We start from the raw sequence: 25,220 nt of genomic DNA on the forward strand, positions 1-25,220 counted from the left end.
AGATTTTTTCTATTTTTTATTGTAATATTTATTTAAATGTATATATACATTTTTATTTTTTTTGCTGACAGAGATATCATAAATCAGCTTGCAGATAACACCACCCTCATTTTGAAAGATGCTAACCAGTTTCCTAGAGCAGTCAATGTGATAAATATTGTTTCCAATCATCTGATCTTTGCCTAAAACTTAAAAGGTGTGAATTGTTTGCTGTTAACGACTGTGTGATACCCTCTATATACAATATTCCAGTCAAGGAAAAAGTTACATACCTTGGGATTACCATTATCTAAGGATCAACAGGAAAGATGCTCATTAAATTTCATACCTATTATTGAAAAAACAAAAAGAAGTTGAACCATTGGTTGCAGAGGGATTTATCCTTGAAAGGTCGAGTATTGCTTTCTAAAGCAGAAGGTATCTCCAGACGTACTTATGCAGCACAGTCCCTTGACAACCAACTAAGTAAAGCGGGTGACCAGATGCTTTTCAAAATCGTACACATTATATTAGGAAATCTGTCATTATGAATACATATTGTGGTTTAAATTTTTGGGGTTTTCCTACTTTGAATAATACTTTTAAAATAAATTGGGCAAAACATTTCTTAAAGAAGCCAACTTCAATTTGAAATTTCATCCCTCATTATTTTGGGGCAGCAGGTAGCCTAGTGGTTAGAGCGTTGTGCCAGTAACCGAAAGGTTGCTTGGTCGAATCCCTGAGCTGACAAGGAAAAATATGTTTTTCTGCCCCTGAACAAGGCAGTTAACCCACTGTTCCCCGGTAGGTTGTCATTGTAAATTAGAATTAGTTCTTAATTGACTTGCCTAGTTAAATAAAGGTTACTTAAAAAAAAGTATCTTCTCAGGACACTGTCTTTCAAAGATAATTTGTAAAAATCCGAATAACTTCATAGATCTTCATTATAAAGGGTTTAAACACCGTTTCCCATGCTTATTCAACAAACCATAAACAATTAATCTACATGCACCTGTGGAATGGTCGTTAAGGCACCAACAGCATACAGACGGTAAGCAATTAAGGTCACAGTTACGAAAACGTAGGACACTAAAGAGGCCTTTCTACTGACTCTGAAAAACAACAAAAGAAAGATGCCCAGGGTCCCTGCTCATCTGCGTGAACGTGCCTTAGGCATGCTGCAAGGAGGCATGAGGACTGCAGATGTGGCCAGGGCAATAAATTGCAATGTCCGTACTGTGAGACGCCTAAGACAGCGTACAAGGAGACAAGACGGACAGCTGATCGTCCTCGCAGTGGCAGACCATGCGTAACAACACCTGCACAGGATCGGTACATCTGAACATCACACCTGCGGGACAGGTACAGGATGGCAACAACTGCCCGAGTTACACCAGGTCCTCACCAGACATCAACGGCAACAACGTCGCCTATGGGCACAAACCCACCATCGCTGGACCAGACATGACTGGCAAAAAGTGCTCTTCACTGACGAGTCGCGGTTTTGTCTCACCAGGGGTGATGGTCGGATTCATGTTTATCGTCGAAGGAATGAGCGTTACACCAAGGCCTGTACTCTGGAGCGAAATCGATTTGGAGGTGGAGGGTCCGTCATGGTCTGGGGCGGTGTGTCACAGCATCATCGGACTGAGCTTGTTGTCATTGCAGGCAATCTCAACGCTGTGCGTTACAGGGAAGACATCCTCCTCCCTCATGTGGTACCCTCCCTACAGGCTCATCCTGACATGACCCTCCAGCATGACAATGCCACCAGACATACTGCTTGTTCTGTGCATGATTTCCTGCAAGACGGAATGTCAGTGTTCTGCCATGGCCAGCGAAGAGCTCGGATCTCAATCCCATTGAGCACGTTAGGGACCTGTTGGATTGTGGGGTGAGGGCTAGGGCCATTTCCCCCAGAAATGTCCGGGAACTTGCAGGTGCCTTGGTGGAAGAGTGGGGTAACATCTCACAGCAAGAACTGGCAAATCTGGTGCAGTCCATGAAGAGGAGATGCGCTGCAGTACTTAATGCAGCTGGTGGCCACACCAGATATTGACTGTTACTTTTGATTTTGACCCCCCCTTTGTTCAGTGACACATTATTACATTTATGTTAGTCACATGTCTGTGGAACTTGTTCAGTTTATGTCTGTTGTTGAATCTTGCTATGTTCATACAAATGTTTACACATGTTAAGTTTGCTGAAAATGAACACAGTTGACAGTGAGAGGACGTTTTTTTTTGCTGAGTTTACAACATTGATAAGATTTCTACAAAATTATCTGCTTTTCATAGACAAGTATTCTTAGCATGGTCGTTAATATATAAACATCTTTTTCCCCACATAGGTATTTCATTTGGAACAATAAGGACATTTTGTATACAAACAAATCTTTATTTTTAAAGAACTGGTTCAATAATCATATCCTGCTGGTGAGTCAACTTTTTAATGCAGAAGGATTGTTACTCAATTGTGAAGAATTGTTTATCTCGTTACAATATCTCTGTTACACCTAGAGAGTTCTCCGTAGTTTTTGAAGCTATTCCATCTGGAACTCTCATGTTATTTAGAGGTATAGCCAGACCTCACCTTCTTAACCTTCCCTCGCTTAATCCAGTTGATTCTCCAATAGGGACACTGTGTTTCTCCTTGCTCCGTCAGAACATGCTTTATTTCAAAGGGATATTGTATCCATTCCTTATGTCACAATTTACTGGAATACATTGGTCACTAATATCTGTTGGGAAAAAGTCTGGTTATTACCACACAAATACCTACTTGTTAACAAGGTCATAGATGTCTCTTTCAGAATGCTCCATAAGTATTACCCTGCGAATCATTACCTGAATAAACTCCAAAAAGACATTCAAATTGACTGTACTTTTTGTGTTGAGCATCCAGAAACAGTTTCGCATTGTCTACATGTACAAAAAAATATAGAAGGATATTCTTTTAAGGTCTTTGTATAATCTGTCATTTATTGTACCCCCTAGCACATGTTATCATTGTCTATTTGTATACTTCTTGTATGTATACTGTTTTTTCTGCAAAAATAAATAAATATATATATATAAAAAAAATTATAATGTATATTTTGTAATGTGAGTTGACTCAACAAATCACAGCAAATATTGAATCATAAACTTCCTGATTTCACATCCTGGCATGCTTTTATTTTTGAAATGGTTTTTAAAATTGAAATTCTATACATTTTGAAGGATACAAATTCAAATGTGTTACAAGAAATCGATACATCCTTCTTAAAAAAAGTAACAAAACATCACGAATAGAGTAGGGTTTTTACATTAAAAGAAATTTGAAAAGTTTAAGAGTATCAATTGATTTCAATACCTTCTTATTCTTACATATTATAATGTGGCAAAGTAATTATTTAAATCTACCTTAAAAAATAATGAATAAGATGTTTTTTTCTTGTATGGCTGTGATATTTAGCAAGAATTATAATCAAATTTATCACATACTTTCTGTTAGTGGAGAGCACATTTTTGTATAATGAAGTCCATACCTTTGGCCAATTTACAACATATTGCAAGTTCCACCTACATTTTTCTATTGGAACATTTCTCATAAAAAGCTTCTCTAATGAACAAATAGTATATATTTTTCATCAGTAATTGAGACACTGTTAACTACTATGATTGAATTCACAAGGGATGGATCTGCATTGACTACAGTTTGTTTCTGCAGGGTTAGAACATCACCTGGTATTGCTTTACACACGATTTCATATTCCTTTGGTGAGACAGGGAGATCATTCATTGTTAAAAAGTCATTGTATGTTTACAGATGTCCATCTGAGTTGAGCAGCTGGCCCACAAATCAAAGTCCTTTCTAAACCAATGTTCTAAACACAGTGACTTGTTTTAATGACAAGATTATTCCATATAACATCCTAACATCCTTATGAGGGAAAACATTGTCTGTATAGAAGGAACCAACAATTAAGCATTTGTTTGTCGAAATCAGCCAGTTTAACAGGAAGTGTTTCAACTGCATAAGGACACTGCAAAAGGGAACTTAAGCCACCAAATATATTGAAAATAAGATTTGGTATTATAAACAAACAAAAAAAGTGTTGGGTCTTTAAAGTAACGCTTTATCCAATACATCTTTAAGACCGCTCTCACACACTCGGTTTAAGAACAAATGTTTTCACTCTGTGAGGTTTATTTTTCCATATAAAGTTAAACAGTGGCTTGTCTAATTGGGAGCAAATAGATGTGTGTCTGTCAAGACAAGAGAACACATAGGAGACTCTAGACATGCCTTCAGCCTTAGTCAGCAAAACTCTTCCTCGAATGGACAAATCTCTGTTTAACCATGAGTTTAACTTATTTTTATTTATTTTTTTATAGATGAGACTACTGGGAAAAGATGAAGGTTCTTCATTCTTTCCTGTTCTTTTGTAATTGTTATCCCTAAATAAGTCACTGTGTCTGACTGGAATACAGCAAGCTTCAGTGATATTAGTACCTTTCAATGCAAAAATGTAATAGTTTTTCAAATTCCGATTTAAACCTGACATCTTTGAAAAATGTGTAATTACATCAAGGGCTAGAGAAACTTCAAAATGGCTTTCAAAAAAATGTTTTGTACCATCTGCCAAATACATATGCCTGTGAGGGCATAGGCCCACCTACTTGGCAGCCGGGCCCACCTACTTGGCAGCCGGGCCCACCCACTGGGGAGACAGGCCCACCCACTGGGGAGACAGGCCCACCCACTGGGGAGACAGGCCCAGTCAATCAGAATGAGTTTTTCCCCACAAAAAGGGCTTTATATTGCAGACAGAAATACTCCTCAGACATACACACCTCCATAGGTGTGATCACCCTTGGCCGGTTATGATAACATTGTTGCACAGATGCATTGCAAATAGTTGTATTTCAGTCTTTGACTAATAATGTTCTGTACTATTGTCATGTTTCATGTGGACCTCAGGAAGAGTAACTGATGGGGATCCTAATAAATACCAAATAGGACATACAGTGATGAGCACAGTGAAAAAGAAGACCGAAGGGAATTGACAACTATTAGAGACATGGAAATCACTTGCAAACCCCTTGCGCAACAAGACAATGGCATGCTGTAAATGACATGTGGAAAGTTTGAAGTTCCTGGGCGTACATATCACAAACTGAAATGGTCCACCCACACAGACAGTGTGGTGAAGAAGGCGCAACAGCGCCTCTTCAACCTCAGGAGGCTGAAGAAATTTGGCTTGTCACTCAAAACTCTGACAAACTTTTACAGATGCACAATCGAGAGCATCCTGTCGGGTTGTATCACAGCCTGGTACGGCAACTGCACCACCCTCAACCGTAAGGCTCTCCAGAGGGTGGTGAACCATCTGCCAAATACATATGCCTCTGCACAACGCATCACCAGGGGCAAACTACCTGCCCCCCAGGACACCTACAGCACCCGATGTCACAGGAAGGCCAAAAAGATCATCAAGGACAATAACCACCCGAGCCACTGCCTGTTCACACCGCTATGATCCAGAAGGCGAGGTCAGTATAGGTGCATCAAAGCTGGGGCCGAGAGACTGAAACACAGCTACTATCTCGAGGCCATCAGACTGCTAAACAGCCATGGCTAACTCAGAGAGGCTGCTGCCTACATTTAATAAATAGATCACTAGTCACTTTATACAATGCTACTCTAATTAATGCCACTTTAATATTGTTTACATATCTTACATTACTCATATCACATGTAAATACTATACTCTATACCATCTACCGCATCTTGCCTATGCCGCTATGCCATCGCTCATCCATATATTTATATGTACATATTCTCATTCACCCTTTTAGATTTGTGTGTATTAGGTAGTTATTGGGAAATTGTTAGATTACTTGTTAACTATTACTACACTGTCGGAAATAGAAGCACAAGCATTTCGCTACACTCGCATTAACATCTGCTAACCATGTGTATGTGACCAATAACATTTGATTTGATTTAAAAGATGCGCAGGCTAAATTGCTTATGTTGTTGAATTGCTACATTTAAATATGAGTTCTAAATACTACATTACATATTTTTTTATTAGGCCTAAATGTACATTGAAGTATTATTTGCAGTTGTCACTATAACAATGAACACACCCTGAAAGCACTGAATGGTCTGAACCAGTATCTGTGCGCTAGAGATCTCATGAATGGTCTAGATTTACCCCCTTATTAATAGGCAGATTGCAGTAGGATGCGTTGATCCGTTGATTGACAGGTGTAGGACAGTAGAACCATAAACTGTCCTGTAATGTGGATGCCCAACGTTTTATAGTTATGTAGCCAATAGTTTATCGTTATAGTTCTTGGTGGATGGGCAGACGTAAACCCAGACAACACAAATAATGCTATTATCACAACAGAACTAGCCTACTAGTAAGTCTAGCTAACGTTGGCGAACGTGACTGAAATTAATATACATTAACACTTATAAACTTACATTTCTTTAATTGACTTTTATACACTACAAATTGACTATCAAATGATTTACTCTGGCAAGTTTGCCATCAGCGAGCTGCAGTATGGGAGAAAAGCTGAAGTCGAATCTATCACTTCCGTTGTTTTGCTGTGTCCATAGCAATGTTCGAAAATGGGGTGGAGTCAATGCGCATTGGGTTGTCAACCAATGACGGCATTCTAGAACTATCCACAGCTGTGCTGGAACGATCCTTGACGTCTGTCGTCTCAGTCTGTGACCATGGAAACGAGATGATTGAGAAATGATGCAGTTTTTTCTTCAATCACAACATCTCTTCACATCAGGACATATGCACAGGTACTGTGAGAGTTTGAAAGTTACATAGTTAATTAAGTTTAGGTTCAATATACATGTGCAAATAGTTAGCCCTATGCAAAGAATTGGATTGGCATAGCCTAGCCTGTAACGTTTCTCTAGGCTTACAGTAGCTTGCTTATCAATTTTCATAAATAACATTAGCTGTTGAAGTAAACAAAAAATAATTAGGCCTAGCTTTCCAACTGTCAAACTTTCCAATTTAATTGTAATTTAAAAAGTAATTTCTGTGCATTCATTCAGATAATTGGACAGACTGACTGACAGTGAAACATGGAGTGCCATAGTAGGCCACCTGTAGAGCAGAGGGAGCCACTGGCCAAGAAGGCTGGTGGGCACCAGAGAGACTTTAAGATGGTGAGGGTAGACAAGAGGAGAAAACACTCAGCCCAGGGGGATATGGACATAGCCAGGAGCATGAGTGGCCTGGTGAGAGGCCTCAGTGCAGAGCATGGCTGTGGAGACACCATCAACCAGCCAGTGGGCCTCAGGAGGAGCAGAGCTGGGGGGCAGGAGACCTGTTGGGGTCCCGACCCTGCTCGAGTCACCATCCTGAGGAGGGAGGCCGTGGCCCCTGGGGCCGGGAGGTCTGAGGGGAGGACAGTGGACAGGGCGACAGGGATTGGCCGTGAGCTGCGTTGCAAGAGCACAGAGGCCTTGGGTGAGCAGTCCACTGTGGTGATCAAGCTGCCTGGAGGAGGAAGGACAGAAATACAGGCAAAAAGAGCAAACACCCCAGGCAGGGGTGTAGGGGGGGCTCCACTGAAGCGGAGGGAGGAGTGGACCCCATACACCTCCCACCCTGCCCTGTCCCAGGCCATTGGAACAAGTAGGGAGAACCAGGAGGGAGAGGCTCATCAGCAGAGCTCCATGAAGGGAGCCCTGGCGCCTATGCCTCAAGGTGGGGGACGACAGAGGGGCCTCAGGGGGGTCGACACGGTACGCTGGTACAGCAACTTACCCCTGCATGCTGACAGAGGCCCCATGCCGTTCCGTCGGAAGAAGAGCGTGAGCATGACGGGCAGCGTGTCGTGGGCTGACGACCAGTACTGGGCATGCTGGGACGGCTGGGACGAGGTCATCATCTGGGGGGACGAGGGGAAGAAGGAGGAGAGGAGGGGGAGGCAGAAGGATGAACAGGAGAGGAAGGGGAGGCAGAAGGGTGAGGAGGAGAGGAGGGGGAGGCAGAAGGGTGAGGAAAGGGGGAAGAAGGAGAGGGGGAACAGTGGACAGATGGAGGGCCATGGAGAGAAGGACCAGTGGAGGAAGTAGACTCAGAAACAGACAGGAAGTCAGGGATGTGGAGAAGTAGGGAGGACACCACCTATGCCTCACAGTATTTATCACTTGTCCTGCAGTCTGCTACTGAAGTTCCAAGAAAACCCTTTTCGTACTAGAGTAGAAAATAAACAGATGGCAATCTTTTTGAAACTGTTCTGACAGCTTTGACATTTGTTTGTAAGGATTCCAATGAGACCAAGCAGTTCAGAAATGTAATGTGCAGTGGTGTCTGAGCCAAGTCTGGAGGTTTATATAGCACTCGGCTTCTCTGATCTGCTGATAAACCATCAGATGACAGTTGGGTTTTGTTTACTTTTTGTAGGTCAGCTGTGTGTGTGTGTGTGTTGCACAAAAACACTTGTCACTACTGACCAATACCATTTTTTCTTGTCACAAACAGACACCAATGCAACAACACCTGAATTAGTATTATTGAGTAGAAAACAAATATGTGGATCTATTGTGTAATATGGTGGACCTTGTTTTGCAGTAACCAGAACTGTGTAAAGATTACCCTGAACTGACATTGGACTGCACTGCCCCCGTGTGGTAAAAATCAGACACTGCAGGCTATGAATTGGCTTGTTGGTACTGTATGCATTTTGAAACCTCTTGTTTCCCCCTGCCATTTACACTGTAATGTCCAAACTATTTCAAGACTCTTTCTATACGATGCAATGTGTGGGGTCAAAAGCAACGCAGTGTATGTATGATATACATATCTTCTTGGGATAGCACCTTCATAACGATATGTTTCAGCCTTAAGATGAATGTGAATATACCAGTCAAACGTTTGGACATACTCATTCCAGGGTGTTTATTTTTACGATTTTCTACATTGTTGAATAATAGTGAAGACATCAAAACTACAAAATAACACATAATGGATTAATGTAGTAACCAAAAGAGTGTTAAACAAATCAAAATGTCATGTATATTTGAAATTCTTCAAAGCTGCCACCCTTTGCCTTGATGACAGCTTTGCATACTTGGCATTCTCTCAACCAGCTACAGGAGGTAGTTCAATTAACAGGTGTGCTTTGTTAAAAGTTAATTTGTGGAATTGATTTTCTTCTTAATGCGTTTGAGTCAATCAGTTGTGCTGTGACAAGGTAGGGGTGGTGTACAGAAGATGGTCTTTTACCAAATAGGGTTAAGTCATTATCATGGCAAGAACAGCTCAAATAAGTAAAGAGAAATGACAGTCCATCATTACTTGAAGACATGAAGGTCAGTCAATCCAGAACATTTTAGGAATTTTTAAAGTTTCTTCAAGTGCAGTCGCAAAAACCATCAAGCGCTATGATGAAACTGGCTCTCATGAGGACCGCCACAGGAAAGGAAGACCCAGAGTTACCTCTGCTGCAGAGGATACGTTCATTAGAGTTAACTGCACCTCAGATTGCAGCCCAAATAAATGCTTCACAGAGTTCAAGTAACAGACATCTCAACATCAACTGTTCAGAGGAGACTGTGAATCAGACCTTCAAATCAAACTTTGCCACATGCGCTGAATACAAGTGTAGACCTTACCATGAAATGCTTACTTACAAGCCCTTAACCAACAGTGTAGACCTTACCATGAAATGCTTACTTACAAGCCCTTAACCAACAGTGCAGTTCAAGAAGAGTTAAGAAAATATTTACCAAATAAACTAAAGTAACACAATAATAAAAAGTAACACAATAAAACAACAATAATGAGGCTATATACAGGGGGTACTGGTACAGAGTCAATGTGGAGGTTATATACAGGGGTACCGGTACCGAGTCAGTGTGGAGGTTATATACAGGGGGTACTGGTACAGAGTCAATGTGGAGACTATATACAGGGTATTACGGTACTGAGTCAGTGTGGAGGTTATATACAGGGGGTACCGGTACTGAGTCAGTGTGGAGGTTATATACAGGGGGTACTGGTACAGAGTCAATGTGGAGGTTATATACAGGGGTACTGGTACAGAGTCAATGTGGAGGCTATATACAGGGGTACTGGTACAGAGTCAATGTGGAGGTTATATACAGGGGGTACTGGTACAGAGTCAGTGTGGAGGTTATATACAGGGGGTACCGGTACTGAGTCAGTGTGGAGGTTATATACAGGGGGTACCGGTACTGAGTCAGTGTGGAGGTTATATACAGGGGGTACCGGTACCGAGTCAGTGTGGAGGCTATATACAGGGTATTACGGTACTGAGTCAGTGTGGAGGTTATATACAGGGGGTACCGGTACTGAGTCAGTGTGGAGGTTATATACAGGGGGTACCGGTACTGAGTCAGTGTGGAGGCTATATACAGGGTATTACGGTACTGAGTCAGTGCGGAGGTTATATACAGGGGGTACCGGTACTGAGTCAGTGTGGAGGTTATATACAGGGGGTACTGGTACAGAGTCAATGTGGAGGTTATATACAGGGGTACTGGTACAGAGTCAATGTGGAGGCTATATACAGGGGTACTGGTACAGAGTCAATGTGGAGGTTATATACAGGGGGTACTGGTACAGAGTCAGTGTGGAGGTTATATACAGGGGGTACCGGTACTGAGTCAGTGTGGAGGTTATATACAGGGGGTACCGGTACTGACTCAGTGTGGAGGTTATATACAGGGGGTACTGGTACAGAGTCAGTGTGGAGGTTATATACAGGGGGTACTGGTACCGAGTCAGTGTGGAGGTTATATACAGGGGGTACCGGTACAGAGTCAGTGTGGAGGTTATATACAGGGGGTACCGGTACAGAGTCAGTGTGGAGGTTATATACAGGGGGTACTGGTACAGAGTCAGTGTGGAGGTTATATACAGGGGGTACCGGTACCGAGTCAGTGTGGAGGTTATATACAGGGGGTACCGGTACAGAGTCAATGTGGAGGTTATATACAGGGGGTACCGGTACAGAGTCAGTGTGCAGGTTACATACAGGGGGTACTGGTACAGAGTCAATGTGGAGGTTATATACAGGGGGTACCGGTACTGAGTCAGTGTGGAGGTTATATACAGGGGGTACTGGTACAGAGTCAGTGTGGAGGTTATATACAGGGGGTACTGGTACTGAGTCAGTGTGGAGGTTATATACAGGGGGTACTGGTACAGAGTCAGTGTGGAGGTTATATACAGGGGGTACTGGTACAGAGTCAGTGTGGAGGTTATATACAGGGGGTACCGGTACTGAGTCAGTGTGGAGGTTATATACAGGGGGTACTGGTACAGAGTCAATGTGGAGGTACAGGGGGTACTGGTACAGAGTCCGTGTGCAGGTTATATACAGGGGGTACCGGTACAGAGTCAATGTGCAGGAGTACAGGTTAATCGAGGTAATTTGTACGTGTAGGTAGGGGGGAAGTGACATAGATAAACAGCGAGTAGCAGCAGTATACAAAACAAATGGGGGGGGGGGGGGCGGGGGGGGTCAATGTAAATAGTCTGGTGGCCATTTGATTAATTGTTCAGCAGTCTTATTTCTTGGGGGTAGAAGCTGCTAAGGAGCCTTTTGGTCCTAGACTTGGCGCTCCGGTACCGCTTGCCGTGCGGTAGCTGAGAAAACAGTATGACTTGGGTGACTGGAGTCTCTGACACGTTTTTGGGCTTTCCTCTGACACTACCTATTATATTGGTCCTGGATGGCAGGAATCTTGGCCCCAGTGATGTACTGGGCCGTTCGCACTACCCTCTGTAGCGCCTTACGGTCGGATGCACAGCAGTTGCCATACCAGGCGGTGATGCAACTGGTCAGGATGCTCTCGATGGTGCAGCTGTATAACTTTTTGAGGATCTGGGGACCCATGTCAAATATTTTCAGTCTCCTGAGGGGGAAAAGGTGTTGTCGTGCCCTCTTCACATCTGTCTTGGTGTGTATGGACCATGATTGTTTGTTGGGGATGTGGACACCAAGGAACTTGAAACTCTCGACCCGCTCCACAACAGCCCCATCGATGTTTATGGGGGCCTGTTTGGCCCTCCTTTTCCTGTAGTCCACGATCAGCTCCTTTGTCTTGCTCACATTGAGGGAGAGGTTGTTGTCCTGGCACCACACTGCCAGGTTTCTGACCTCCTCCCTATAGGCTGTCTCATCGTTGTCGGTGATCAGGCCTACCACTGTTGTGTTGTCAGAAAACTTAATGATGGTGTTGGAGTCGTTTGGCCACGCAGTTGTGGGTGAACAGGGAGTACAGGAGGGGATTAAGTACACACCCCTGAGGGGCCCCGGTGTTGAGTGTCCCGCGTGGCAGACGTGTTGTTGCCTACCCTTACCACCTGGGGGCGGCCCATCAGGAAGTCCAGGATCCAGTTGCAGAGGGAGGTGTTTAGTCCCAGGGTCCTTAGCTTAATGCTGGGCACTATGGTGTTGAAAGCTGAGTTGTAGTCTATGAACAGCATTCTCACATAAATGGTCCTTTTGTCCAGGTGGGAAAGGGCAGTGTGGAGTGCAATTGAGATTGGTTGAATTGCTGCAAAGAAACCACTACTAAAGGACTTGATTAGGCCAAGAAACACGAGCAATGGACATTAGACTGGTGGATATCTGTCCTTTGGTCTGATGTGTCCAAATTAGCAATTTTTGGTTCCAACCGCTGTCTTTGTGAGACACCAAGTAGGTGAACGGATGATCTCTGTATGTGTGGTTCCTACCGTGAAGCATGGAGGAGGTGTGAATGTGATAGTGTAGGGGGGGCTTTGCTGGTGACACTGTCAGTGATTTATTTAAAATTCAAGGCACACTTAACCACCATGGCTACAACAGCATTCTGCAGCAATATGCCATCCCATCAAATCAAATCAAATCAAATCAAATTTTATTTGTCACATACACATGGTTAGCAGATGTTAATGCGAGTGTAGCGAAATGCTTGTGCTTCTAGTTCCGACAATGCAGTAATAACAAGTAATCTAACTAACAATTCCAAAACTACTGTCTTGTACACAGTGTAAGGGGATAAAGAATATGTACATAAGGATATATGAATGAGTGATGGTACAGAGCAGCATAGGCAAGATACAGTAGATGGTATCGGGTACGGTATGTACAAATGAGATGAGTATGTAAACAAAGTGGCATAGTATAGTATAAAGTGGCTAGTGATACATGTATTACATAAGGATACCGTCGATGATATAGAGTACAGTATATACGTATGCGTATGAGATGAATAATGTAGGGTAAGTAACATTTATATAAGGTAGCATTGTTTAAAGTGGCTAGTGATATATTTACATCATTTCCCATCAATTCCCATTATTAAAGTGGCTGGAGTTGAGTCAGTGTCAGTGTGTTGGCAGCAGCCACTCAGTGTTAGTGGTGGCTGTTTAACAGTCTGATGGCCTTGAGATAGAAGCTGTTTTTCAGTCTCTCGGTCCCAGCTTTGATGCACCTGTACTGACCTCGCCTTCTGGATGATAGCGGGGTGAACAGGCAGTGGCTCGGGTGGTTGATGTCCTTGATGATCTTTATGGCCTTCCTGTGACATCGGGTGGTGTAGGTGTCCTGGAGGGCAGGTAGTTTGCCCCCGGTGATGCGTTGTGCAGACCTCACTACCCTCTGGAGAGCCTTACGGTTGAGGGCGGTGCAGTTGCCATACCAGGCGGTGATACAGCCCGCCAGGATGCTCTCGATTGTGCATCTGTAGAAGTTTGTGAGTGCTTTTGGTGACAAGCCGAATTTCTTCAGCCTCCTGAGGTTGAAGAGGCGCTGCTGCGCCTTCTTCACGATGCTGTCTGTGTGAGTGGACCAATTCAGTTTGTCTGTGATGTGTATGCCGAGGAACTTAAAACTTGCTACCCTCTCCACTACTGTTCCATCGATGTGGATAGGGGGGTGTTCCCTCTGCTGTTTCCTGAAGTCCACAATCATCTCCTTAGTTTTGTTGACGTTGAGTGTGAGGTTGTTTTCCTGACACCACACTCCGAGGGCCCTCACCTCCTCCCTGTAGGCCGTCTCATCGTTGTTGGTAATCAAGCCTACCACTGTTGTGTCGTCCGCAAACTTGATGATTGAGTTGGAGGCGTGCGTGGCCACGCAGTCGTGGGTGAACAGGGAGTACAGGAGAGGGCTCAGAACGCAACCTTGTGGGGCCCCAGTGTTGAGGATCAGCGGGGAGGAGATGTTGTTGCCTACCCTCACCACCTGGGGGCGGCCCGTCAGGAAGTCCAGTACCCAGTTGCACAGGGCGGGGTCGAGACCCAGGGTCTCGAGCTTGATGACGAGCTTGGAGGGTACTATGGTGTTGAATGCCGAGCTGTAGTCGATGAACAGCATTCTCACATAGGTATTCCTCTTGTCCAGATGGGTTAGGGCAGTGTGCAGTGTGGTTGAGATTGCATCGTCTGTGGACCTATTTGGGCGGTAAGCAAATTGGAGTGGGTCTAGGGTGTCAGGTAGGGTGGAGGTGATATGGTCCTTGACTAGTCTCTCAAAGCACTTCATGATGACGGATGTGAGTGCTACGGGGCGGTAGTCATTTAGCTCAGTTACCTTAGCTTTCTTGGGAACAGGAACAATGGTGGCCCTCTTGAAGCATGTGGGAACAGCAGACTGGTATAGGGATTGATTGAATATGTCCGTAAACACACCGGCCAGCTGGTCTGCGCATGCTCTGAGGGCGCGGCTGGGGATGCCATCTGGGCCTGCAGCCTTGCGAGGGTTAACACGTTTAAATGTCTTACTCACCTCGGCTGCAGTGAAGGAGAGACCGCATGTTTTCGTTGCAGGCCGTGTCAGTGGCACTGTATTGTCCTCAAAGCGGGCAAAAAAGTTATTTAGTCTGCCTGGGAGCAAGACATCCTGGTCCGTGACTGGGCTGGGTTTCTTCCTGTAGTCCGTGATTGACTGTAGACCCTGCCACATGCCTCTTGTGTCTGAGCCGTTGAATTGAGATTCTACTTTGTCTCTGTACTGGCGCTTAGCTTGTTTGATAGCCTTGCGGAGGGAATAGCTGCACTGTTTGTATTCGGTCATGTTACCAGACACCTTGCCCTGATTAAAAGCAGTGGTTCGCGCTTTCAGTTTCACACGAATGCTGCCATCAATCCACGGTTTCTGGTTAGGGAATGTTTTAATCGTTGCTATGGGAACGACATCTTCAACGCACGTTCTAATGAACTCGCACACCGAATCAGCGTATTCGTCAATGTTGTTATCTGACGCAATACGAAACATCTCCCAGTCCACGTGATGGAAGCAGTCTTGGAGTGTGGAGTCAGCTTGGTCGGACCAGCGTTGGACAGACCTCAGCGTGGGAGCCTCTTGTTTTAGTTTCTGTCTGTAGGCAGGGATCAACAAAATGGAGTCGTGGTCAGCTTTCCGAAAGGGGGGCGGGGCAGGGCCTTATATGCGTCGCGGAAGTTAGAGTAACAATGATCCAAGGTCTTTCCTCCCCTGGTTGCGCAATCGATATGCTGATAAAATTTGGGGAGTCTTGTTTTCAGATTAGCCTTGTTAAAATCCCCAGCTACAATGAATGCAGCCTCCGGATAAATTGTTTCCAGTTTGCAGAGAGTTAAATAAAGTTCGTTCAGAGCCATCGATGTGTCTGCTTGGGGGGGGATATATACGGCTGTGATTATAATCGAAGAGAATTCTCTTGGTAGATAATGCGGTCTACATTTGATTGTGAGGAATTCTAAATCAGGTGAACAGAAGGATTTGAGTTCCTGTATGTTTCTTTCATCGCACCATGTCACGTTAGTCATAAGGCATACGCCCCCGCCCCTCTTTTTACCAGAAAGATGTTTTTTCCTGTCTGCGCGATGCGTGGAGAAACCTGTTGGCTGCACCGCTTCGGATTGCGTCTCTCCAGTAAGCCACGTTTCCGTGAAGCAAAGAACGTTACAGTCTCTGATGTCCCTCTGGAATGCTACCCTTGCTCGGATTTCATCAACCTTGTTGTCAAGAGACTGGACATTGGCAAGAAGAATGCTAGGGAGTGGTGCGCGCTGTGCCCGTCTCCGGAGTCTGACCAGTAGACCGCCTCGTTTCCCTCTCTTTCGGAGTCGTTTTTTTGGGTCGCTGCATAGGATCCACTCCGTTGTCCTGTTTGTAAGGCAGAACACAGGATCCGCGTCGCGAAAAACATATTCTTGGTCGTACTGATGGTGAGTTGATGCTGATCTTATATTCAGTAGTTCTTCTCGACTGTATGTAATGAAACCTAAGATGACCTGGGGTACTAATGTAAGAAATAACACGTAAAAAAACAAAAAACTGCATAGTTTCCTAGGAACACGAAGCGAGGCGGCCATCTCTGTCAGGTTTGCGCTTCGTGGGACTATCATTTGTTTTTCAACAGGACATTGACCCAACACACCTCCAGGCTGTGTAAGGACTATTTGACCAAGAAGGAGAGTGATGGAGTGCTGCATTGTGCTTCTACACCTGCATTGCTTGCTGTTTGGGGTTTTAGGCTGGGTTTCTGTACAGCACTTTGGGATATCAGCTGATGTACGAAGGGCTATATAAATACATTTTTTGATTTGATTTTGATTTGCATCAGGACCTCCACAATCACCCAACCTCAATCCAATTGAGATGGTTTGGGATGAGTTGGCCCGCAGAGTGAAGGAAAAGCAGCCAACAAGTGCTCAGCATATGTGGGAACTCCTTCAAGATTGTTGGAAATGCATTACAGGTGAAGCTGGTTGAGAGAATGCCAAGTGTGCAAAGCTGTCAAGGCAAAGGGTGGCTACTTTGAATATAAAATATATTTTGATTTGTTTAACACTTTTTTGGTTACTACATGATTCCATAGGTGTTATTTCATAGTTTTGAGGTCTTCACTATTATTCTACAATGTAGAATATAGTAAACTTAAAAGAAAAATCCTTGAATGAGTAGGTGTCCAAACTTTTGACTGGTACTGTATATTGATTACACAAAGACCTCACTCTGAGATCAATTGTACACACATACCACATCCTGACGTAATAAACTACATAGTAAAACAATAACAGACGCATGAGGAGAGAGACAGAGACAGAGCGTTGTCATGTTGCACCACACTGCTTTATTTATCTAGAGCAGACAGTTTGATATCAACGGGCCAAGCTCCTCCTCCTCCTCCTCCTCCTCCTACTGTGCATCTGATACGGAGAGGAAAGACCAAGTGCTGCTGGTCGATCACAAGTCCAAATGATTATTAGTATGATTTCTGGATTAGAAACAATAAACATAAAAGACAAACATGTAAACAGACCGGAAATACCTCATGAAACACAATGTCAACAACTATGTAGAAAAAACCATCAATAATATATTTATATATATATTTATATTTTCTATACCCACTAAAATATACCAAAAGAAGCATCTATTGGTCATCTGAGGAACTCTCTTTTTTTTTTGTAAAAATGTCCCCCCCCCCCCCCTCAGATTTTTAAATATCCTTCAGCTGTAAATGTGAAAACTCAAAATGAGAAAATGAAACCTAAATAAATAAAAAAATATAACCAAATAAATATGTTAATTCTTTATGTGATGTTTGTAATACTGCAGAGTGTGAGGAGAGATGACAACAAGCTTCTCCAGTGGATCGATAAAGTTTGTTCGAAGATTCGAAAATGGATTTGACACATTCATCAATCCAAAAGTTAGCTAGTTCTCAAGTCTCAGAAAGTCTGTCGTTCCTTGACAACTTGAGAGTACAAAGAGACAGAGACACAGCTCCATGACATTCGATGCAGGTCACAGACAGACACAGCTCCATGACATTAGATGCAGGTCACAGACAGACACAGCTCCATGACATTAGATGCAGGTCACAGACAGACACACAGCTCCATGACATTCGATGCAGGTCACAGACAGACACACAGCTCCATGACATTCGATGCAGGTCACAGACAGACACACAGCTCCATGACATTCGATGCAGGTCACAGACAGAGACACAGCTCCATGACATCCGATGCAGGTCACAGACAGACACACAGCTCCATGACATTCGATGCAGGTCACAGACAGACACACAGCTCCATGACATAAGATGCAGGTTACAGACAGAGATAAAAGGGCACTTTTACACTGAGCGACACCATGGGGGACCTCCATGGCCCAGGGAGACCTAGGGACCCAGCGAGGGCTGAGCTGCCCAGGGAGAGAGCCTCAGCTTGGGGAAGGGACAGTGGAAAGTCCTGGGGTTAGCAGCCTTCAGGTTGACCCAAAGTTTAATTATTTTCACAGTTGATTTCTACCTCCGCCACACATTCGTGGAAACTTGGCAATATTAAAAAAAGAAAAAAAAGATTGAGGACAAGAGAGAAGCAGTAGAGAGAGAGGTTCGTCTTTCTTGAATACAAAAAGTGTACGTGTGGTTGGTTGTATGTTCTCTCCTGGTTGACATTGGACAACATGGCAACATACTGTAGTGTAATGAGGGTGGCATCTTGACAACAGAGAGCAATAATGTCCTTGAGATGTGTACTTCCAGGAGGCCTCTGAACAAGTGAAAAAAGTAATCATCTATACAAAACAACAAAACTATATTCATATCAATTAATCTGTGTGAGAGAAAGACATGGGGATAATGTTCTGTTAGGAGGGACTAGACCCTTACCCAATATAATGTTCTGTTAGGAGGGACTAGACCCTTACCTCAATATAATGTTCTGTTAGGAGGGACTAGACCCTTACCCCATATAATGTTCTGTTAGGAGGGACTAGACCCTTACCCAATATAATGTTCTGTTAGGAGGGACTAGACCCTTACCCAATATAATGTTCTGTTAGGAGGGACTAGACCCTTACCCAATATAATGTTCTGTTAGGAGGGACTAGACCCGTACCCCATATAATGTTCTGTTAGGAGGGACTAGACCCGTACCCCATATAATGTTCTGTTAGGAGGGACTAGACCCGTACCCCATATAATGTTCTGTTAGGAGGGACTAGACCCGTACCCCATATAAATGTTCTGTTAGGAGGGACTAGACCCGTACCCCATATAATGTTCTGTTAGGAGGGACTAGACCCTTACCCCATATAATGTTCTGTTAGGAGGGACTAGACCCTTACCCCATATAATGTTCTGTTAGGAGGGACTAGACCCGTACCCCATATAATGTTGTTAGGAGGGACTAGACCCTTACCCCATATAATGTTCTGTTAGGAGGGACTAGACCCGTACCCCATATAATGTTCTGTTAGGAGGGACTAGACCGAGGGTGGGCACTTCCAGTCCTCGTGGGCCTGATAGGTGTCAAAGTTTTGCCCCAGCTAACACACCTGACTCCAATAATCAACTAATCATGATCTTCAGTTTAGAACGCAATGTGATTAATCAGCTGTGTTTGATAGGATGGAGAAAAAGTATGACACCAATCAGGCCCCAGAGGACTGGAGTTGCAAACCCCTGGACTAGACCCTTACCTCCATTTAATGTTCTGTTAGGAGGGACTAGACCGAGGGAGGGCTAGTGTCTGTTGTCCGTTAGTCTTTCCCCCGTTCATGTGTGTGTACGGGATGTGTTCCTCGTAGTTGTTTTGTCTCAACCCCAGTGACGAACCCGCCTCGTCCCGCTCAGAGCTGTGGTCCCCTCTCTGGGAGTAGGAGGAACTGTGGTCCCCTCTCTGGGAGTAAGATGAACTGTGGTCCCCTCTCTGGGAGTAAGAGGAACTGTGGTCCCCTCTCTGGGAGTAAGAGGATGGGTCTAGGGGAATGCTCTCCATGTTGTCCATGTCCAGGTCAAAGTCCTCCTGCTCCGGAGGCTTGTTCTCCTGGCTATAGTAGAAGGAGACCTCCTGGAAGGACTGGTGAAGGTCCTTGTGGAGCATCTCAATGATCTCCTGGAAGCTGGGACGCAGCTTGGGGTTGTACTGCCAGCACATTGACATCAGATTGTGTCTGAGGAGAGAAGAGGAGGAAGAGAGGAGAGAAGAGGAGGAAGAAGAGAGGAGAAGGGGGAAGAGCAGAAGGTGGAGAGAAGAAGCAGAGAAGACAAGGAGGAAGAGGGGAGGAGGAGAGAAGAAGGAGGAGAGAAGACAATATAAATATCCCCAATATCATGATCACCAATATCCCCAGTATCATGTTCACCAATATCCCCAGTATCATGGTATCATGTTCACCAATATCCCCAGTATCATGTTCACCAATATCCCCAGTATCATGTTCACCAATATCCCCAGTATCATGTTCACCAATATCCCCAGTATCATGATCCCCAATATCATGATCACCAAAATCGGCAGTATCATGATCCCCAAAATCGCCAGTATCATGATTGCCAATATGATATGATCCCCAATATCACGATCACCAATATCCCCAGTATCATGATCCCCAAAATCACCAGTGTCATGATTGCCAATATGATATGATCCCCAATATCACGATCCCCAATATCATGATCACCAATATCGCCAGTATCATGATTGCCAATATGATATGATCCCCAATATCATGATCACCAATATCACTAATATAATGATCAATATCCCCAGTATCATGATCACCAGTAACATTATCACCAATATCCCCAGTATCATGATCCCCAATATCACGATCACCCATATCCCCAGTATCATGATCCCCAATATCATGATCACCAAAATCTCCAGTATCATGATTGCCAATATGATATGATCCCCAATATCATGATCCCCAATATCATGATCACCAATATCCCTAATATAATGATCAATATCCCCAGTATCATGATCACCAGCAACATTATCACCAATATACCCAATATCATGATCACCAATATCCCCAATATAATGATCACCAATATCCCCAATATCATGATCACCAATATCCCTAATATAATGATCAATATCCCCAGTATCATGATCACCAGTAACATTATCACCAATATCCCTAAATCATGATCACCAATATCCCCAATATAATGATCACCAATATCCCCAATATCATGATCACCAATATCCCTAATATAATGATCAATATCCCCAGTATCATGATCACCAGTAACATTATCACCAATATACCCAAAATCATGACCACCAATATCCCCAGTATCATGATCGCAAATATCCCCAATATCACGATCACCAATGTCCCCAGTATCATGTTCACCAATATCCCCAGTATCATGTTCACCAATATCCCCAGTATCATGATCCCCAATTTCATGATCACCAATATCGCCAGTATCATGATCGCCAATATGATATGATCCCCAATATCATGATCCCCAATATCCCCAATATCATGATCACCAATATCGCCAGTATCATGATCACCAACATCATATGATCCCCAATATCATGATCACCAATATCCCTAATATAATGATCAATATCCCCAGTATCATGATCACCAGTAACATGATCACCAATATCCCTAAATCATGATCACCAATATACCCAAAATCATGACCACCAATATTCCCAGTATCATGATCGCAAATATCCCCAATATCATGATCACCAATATCATGTTCACCAATATCCCCAGTCTCATGATCACCAATATCCCCAGTATCATGTTCACCAATATCACGATCACCAATATCCCCAGTATCATGATCACCAATTTCATGATTCCTAATATCCTCAGTATCATGATCACCAATACCACCAGTATCATGATCACCAATATCCCCAATATCACGATCACCAATATCATGATCACCAATATCCCCAGTATCATGTTCACCAATTAACCCAATATCATGATCACCAATATCATGTTCACCAATATCCCCAGTATCACGATCACCAATATCCCCAGTATCATGATCACCAATATCACCAATATCATGATCACTAATATTCCTAATATCCCCAGTCTCATGGTCGCCAATATCCCCAGTATCATGTTCATCAATATCACGATCACCAATACCACCAGTATCATGATCACCAATATCCCCAGTATCACGATCGCTAATATTCCTAATATCCCCAGTATCATGATCATCAATATAATGATCCCCAAAATCATGATCACCAATACCACCAGTATCATTATCACCAATATTCCTAATATCATGATCACCAATATTCCTAATATCATGAACACCAATACCACCAGTATCATGATCACCAATATCCCCAATATCATGATCACCAATATCATGATCACCAACATTCCCCAGTATCACGATCACCCATATCCCCAGTATCACGATCACCAATATCCCCAGTATCACGATCACCAATATCCCCAGTATCATGATCACCAATATCATGATTCCCAATATCATGATCACTAATATCCCCAATATCACGATCACCAATATCCCCAAAATCATGATCACCAATATCCCCAGTATCATGATCGCCAATATCCCCAGTATCATGATCGCCAATATCCCAAGTATCATGATCACCAATATTCCCAGTATCATGATCGCCAATAACCCCAGTATCATGATCACCAATATCCCCAGTATCATGATCACCAATATCCCCAGTATCATGATCCCCAATATCCCCAGTATCATGATCCCCAATATCCCCAGTATCATGATCCCCAATATCTTGATCACCAATATCATGATCACCAATATTCCTAATATCCCCAGTATCATGATCACCAATATTCCTAATATCCCTAGTATCATGATCACCAATATCCCCAGTATCATGATCACCAATATCCCCAATATCACGATCACCAATATCCCCTAAATCAAGATCGCCAATATCCCCAAAATCATGATCGCCAATATCACGATCACTAATATCCCCAGTATCATGATCACCAATATCCCCAATATGATGATCATTAATAGCCCCAATATCATGATCACCAATATAATGATCACCAATATCATGATCACCAAAGAAGAGTGATTGTTCTAATGTTGTCATCTATAAATGGTCTTCCCATCCCACAATGACCACGACTACACCATAGATATCTACAGTGTGATATCATTGAGCTGGACGATACATTGATCTAGAGGTGAGACTTACAGCCGGTCAGCACAGTTGTCTGGTCGGTCCAGATATCCTCCATCCATGACGAACTTCAGGACCTGCTCGTTAGACAGGCCCTGGTACGGCTGCTCTGCTAGGGTACTGATCTCCCACAACACCACCCCAAATGACCTGGGACGGACACACACACACACACACACACACACACACAAGTGGCAAGGAAAAACTACATAGGTGGATAGGTTGGGAAAAACCTTGAGGAACCAGTTAGCAGGCTCACACTCTCACAGACAGACACACACAGAGACAGAGAGACAGACAGCAACAGAGATACAGACAGAGGCAGGCAGAGAGACAGAGGCAGAGAGACAGAGGCAGAGAGACAGAGGCAGAGAGACAGACAGAGGCAGAGAGACAGACAGAGGCAGAGAGACAGACAGCGACAGAGACAGACAGCGACAGAGACAGACAGCGACAGAGACAGACAGCGACAGAGACAGACAGCGACAGAGACAGACAGCGACAGAGAGACAGCGACAGAGAGACAGCGACAGAGACAGCAACAGAGAGACAGCAACAGAGAGACAGCAACAGAGAGACAGCAACAGAGAGACAGCAACAGAGAGACAGCAACAGAGAGACAGCAACAGAGAGACAGAAAGAGAGACAGAAAGAGAGACAGAAAGAGAGGCAGAAAGAGAGACAGAAAGAGAGACAGACAGACACACAGACAGACACACAGACAGAAAGAAACAGAGACAGACAGACAGCGACACAGAGAGACAGACAGCGACACAGAGAGACAGACAGCGACACAGAGAGACAGACAGCGACACAGAGAGACAGACAGCGACACAGAGAGACAGACAGCGACACAGAGAGACAGACAGCGACACAGAGAGACAGACAGCGACACAGAGAGACAGACAGCGACACAGAGAGACAGACAGCGACACAGAGAGACAGACAGCGACACAGAGAGACAGACAGCGACACAGAGAGACAGACAGCGACACAGAGAGACAGACAGCGACACAGAGAGACAGACAGAGACACAGAGAGACAGACACACAGAGACAGAGAGACAGACACACAGACACACAGAGACAGACACACAGAGACAGAGAGACAGACACACAGAGACAGAGAGACAGACACACAGACAGAGAGACACAGACAGAGAGACAAAGACAGAGAGACACAGACACACAGACAGAGAGACAGAGACACAGAGAGACACAGAGAGAAAGCCAGACAGACACAGACACAGAGAGACAGACAGAGAGACAGAGACACAGACAGAGAGACAGTCACGTATCCTCACCAGCAGTCAGAGTGTGCGGTGAACACTCCATCCTTTAGAGACTCAGGAGCCATCCAGCGGACAGGAAGAAGACCCTTCCCTCCCTTACGGTAGTAGTCCGTCTCATAGATGTCTCTGGTCATACCAAAGTCTGAGGGTTGAGTAGAGAACATATTTTATTATTATCCCAGAACAGAAACCTGCTTTGCAACAGGCTGTCAACAATTCATACAAACATTTAGAGAAAGGAGAGAAAATACAAATGACCTATATGAAAAGGCAAATACAGTTGAAGTCAGAAGTTTACATACACCTTAGCCAAATACATTTAAACTCAGTTTTTCACAATTCCTGACATTTAATACGAGTAAAAATTCCCTGTCTTTGGTCAGTTAGGATCATCACTTTATTTTAAGAATGAATGTGAAATGTCAGAATAATAGTAGAGAGAATTATTTCAGCTTTTATTTCTTTCATCACATTCCCAGTGGGTCAGAGTTTACATAAACTCAATTAGTATTTGGTAGCATTGCCTTTAAATTGTTTAAATTGGGTCAAACATTTTGTGTAGCCTTCCACAAGCTTCCCACAATAAGTTGGGTGAATTTTGGCCCATTCCTCCTTACAGAGCTGGTGTAACTGAGTCAGGTTTGTAGGCCTCCTTGCTCGCACACGCTTTTTCAGTTCTGCCCACAAATTTACTATAGGATTGAGGTCAGGGCTTTGTGATGGCCACTCCAATACCTTGACTTAGTTGTCCTTAAGCCATTTTGCCTCAACTTTGGAAGTATGCTTGGGGTCATTGTCCATTTGGAAGACCCATTTGTGACCAAGCTTTAACTTCCTGGCTTGAGATGTTGCTTCAATATATCCACATAATTTTCCTTCCTCATGATGCCATCTATTATGTGAAGTGCACCAGGCCCTCCTGCAGCAAAGCACCCCCACAACATGATGCTGCCATCCCCGTGCTTCATGGTTGGGATGGTG

At 43.9% G+C, this 25,220-nt stretch overlaps 1 protein-coding gene across 2 annotated transcripts in view; it reads right to left on the reverse strand.

The window, feature by feature from the left end:
• Window positions 1–17,415: 17,415 nt before the first annotated feature.
• Window positions 17,416–25,220, reverse strand: part of LOC139387473 (insulin receptor-like) — a 153,239-nt gene continuing 145,434 nt past the window's right edge. For both annotated transcript variants that reach the window (XM_071133707.1, XM_071133708.1), the window contains 3 exons: window positions 24,252–24,381; window positions 22,964–23,098; window positions 17,416–19,922 (listed from right to left, as the gene is read on the reverse strand). In XM_071133707.1, the coding sequence (XP_070989808.1) occupies window positions 19,466–19,922; window positions 22,964–23,098; window positions 24,252–24,381 (722 nt within the window). In that variant the 3' untranslated portion in view covers window positions 17,416–19,465. The remainder of the gene's footprint in view (window positions 19,923–22,963; window positions 23,099–24,251; window positions 24,382–25,220) is intronic.

Source organism: Oncorhynchus clarkii, chromosome 28, assembly GCF_045791955.1.
Source record: "Oncorhynchus clarkii lewisi isolate Uvic-CL-2024 chromosome 28, UVic_Ocla_1.0, whole genome shotgun sequence".
NCBI classification, from domain to species: domain Eukaryota; kingdom Metazoa; phylum Chordata; class Actinopteri; order Salmoniformes; family Salmonidae; genus Oncorhynchus; species Oncorhynchus clarkii.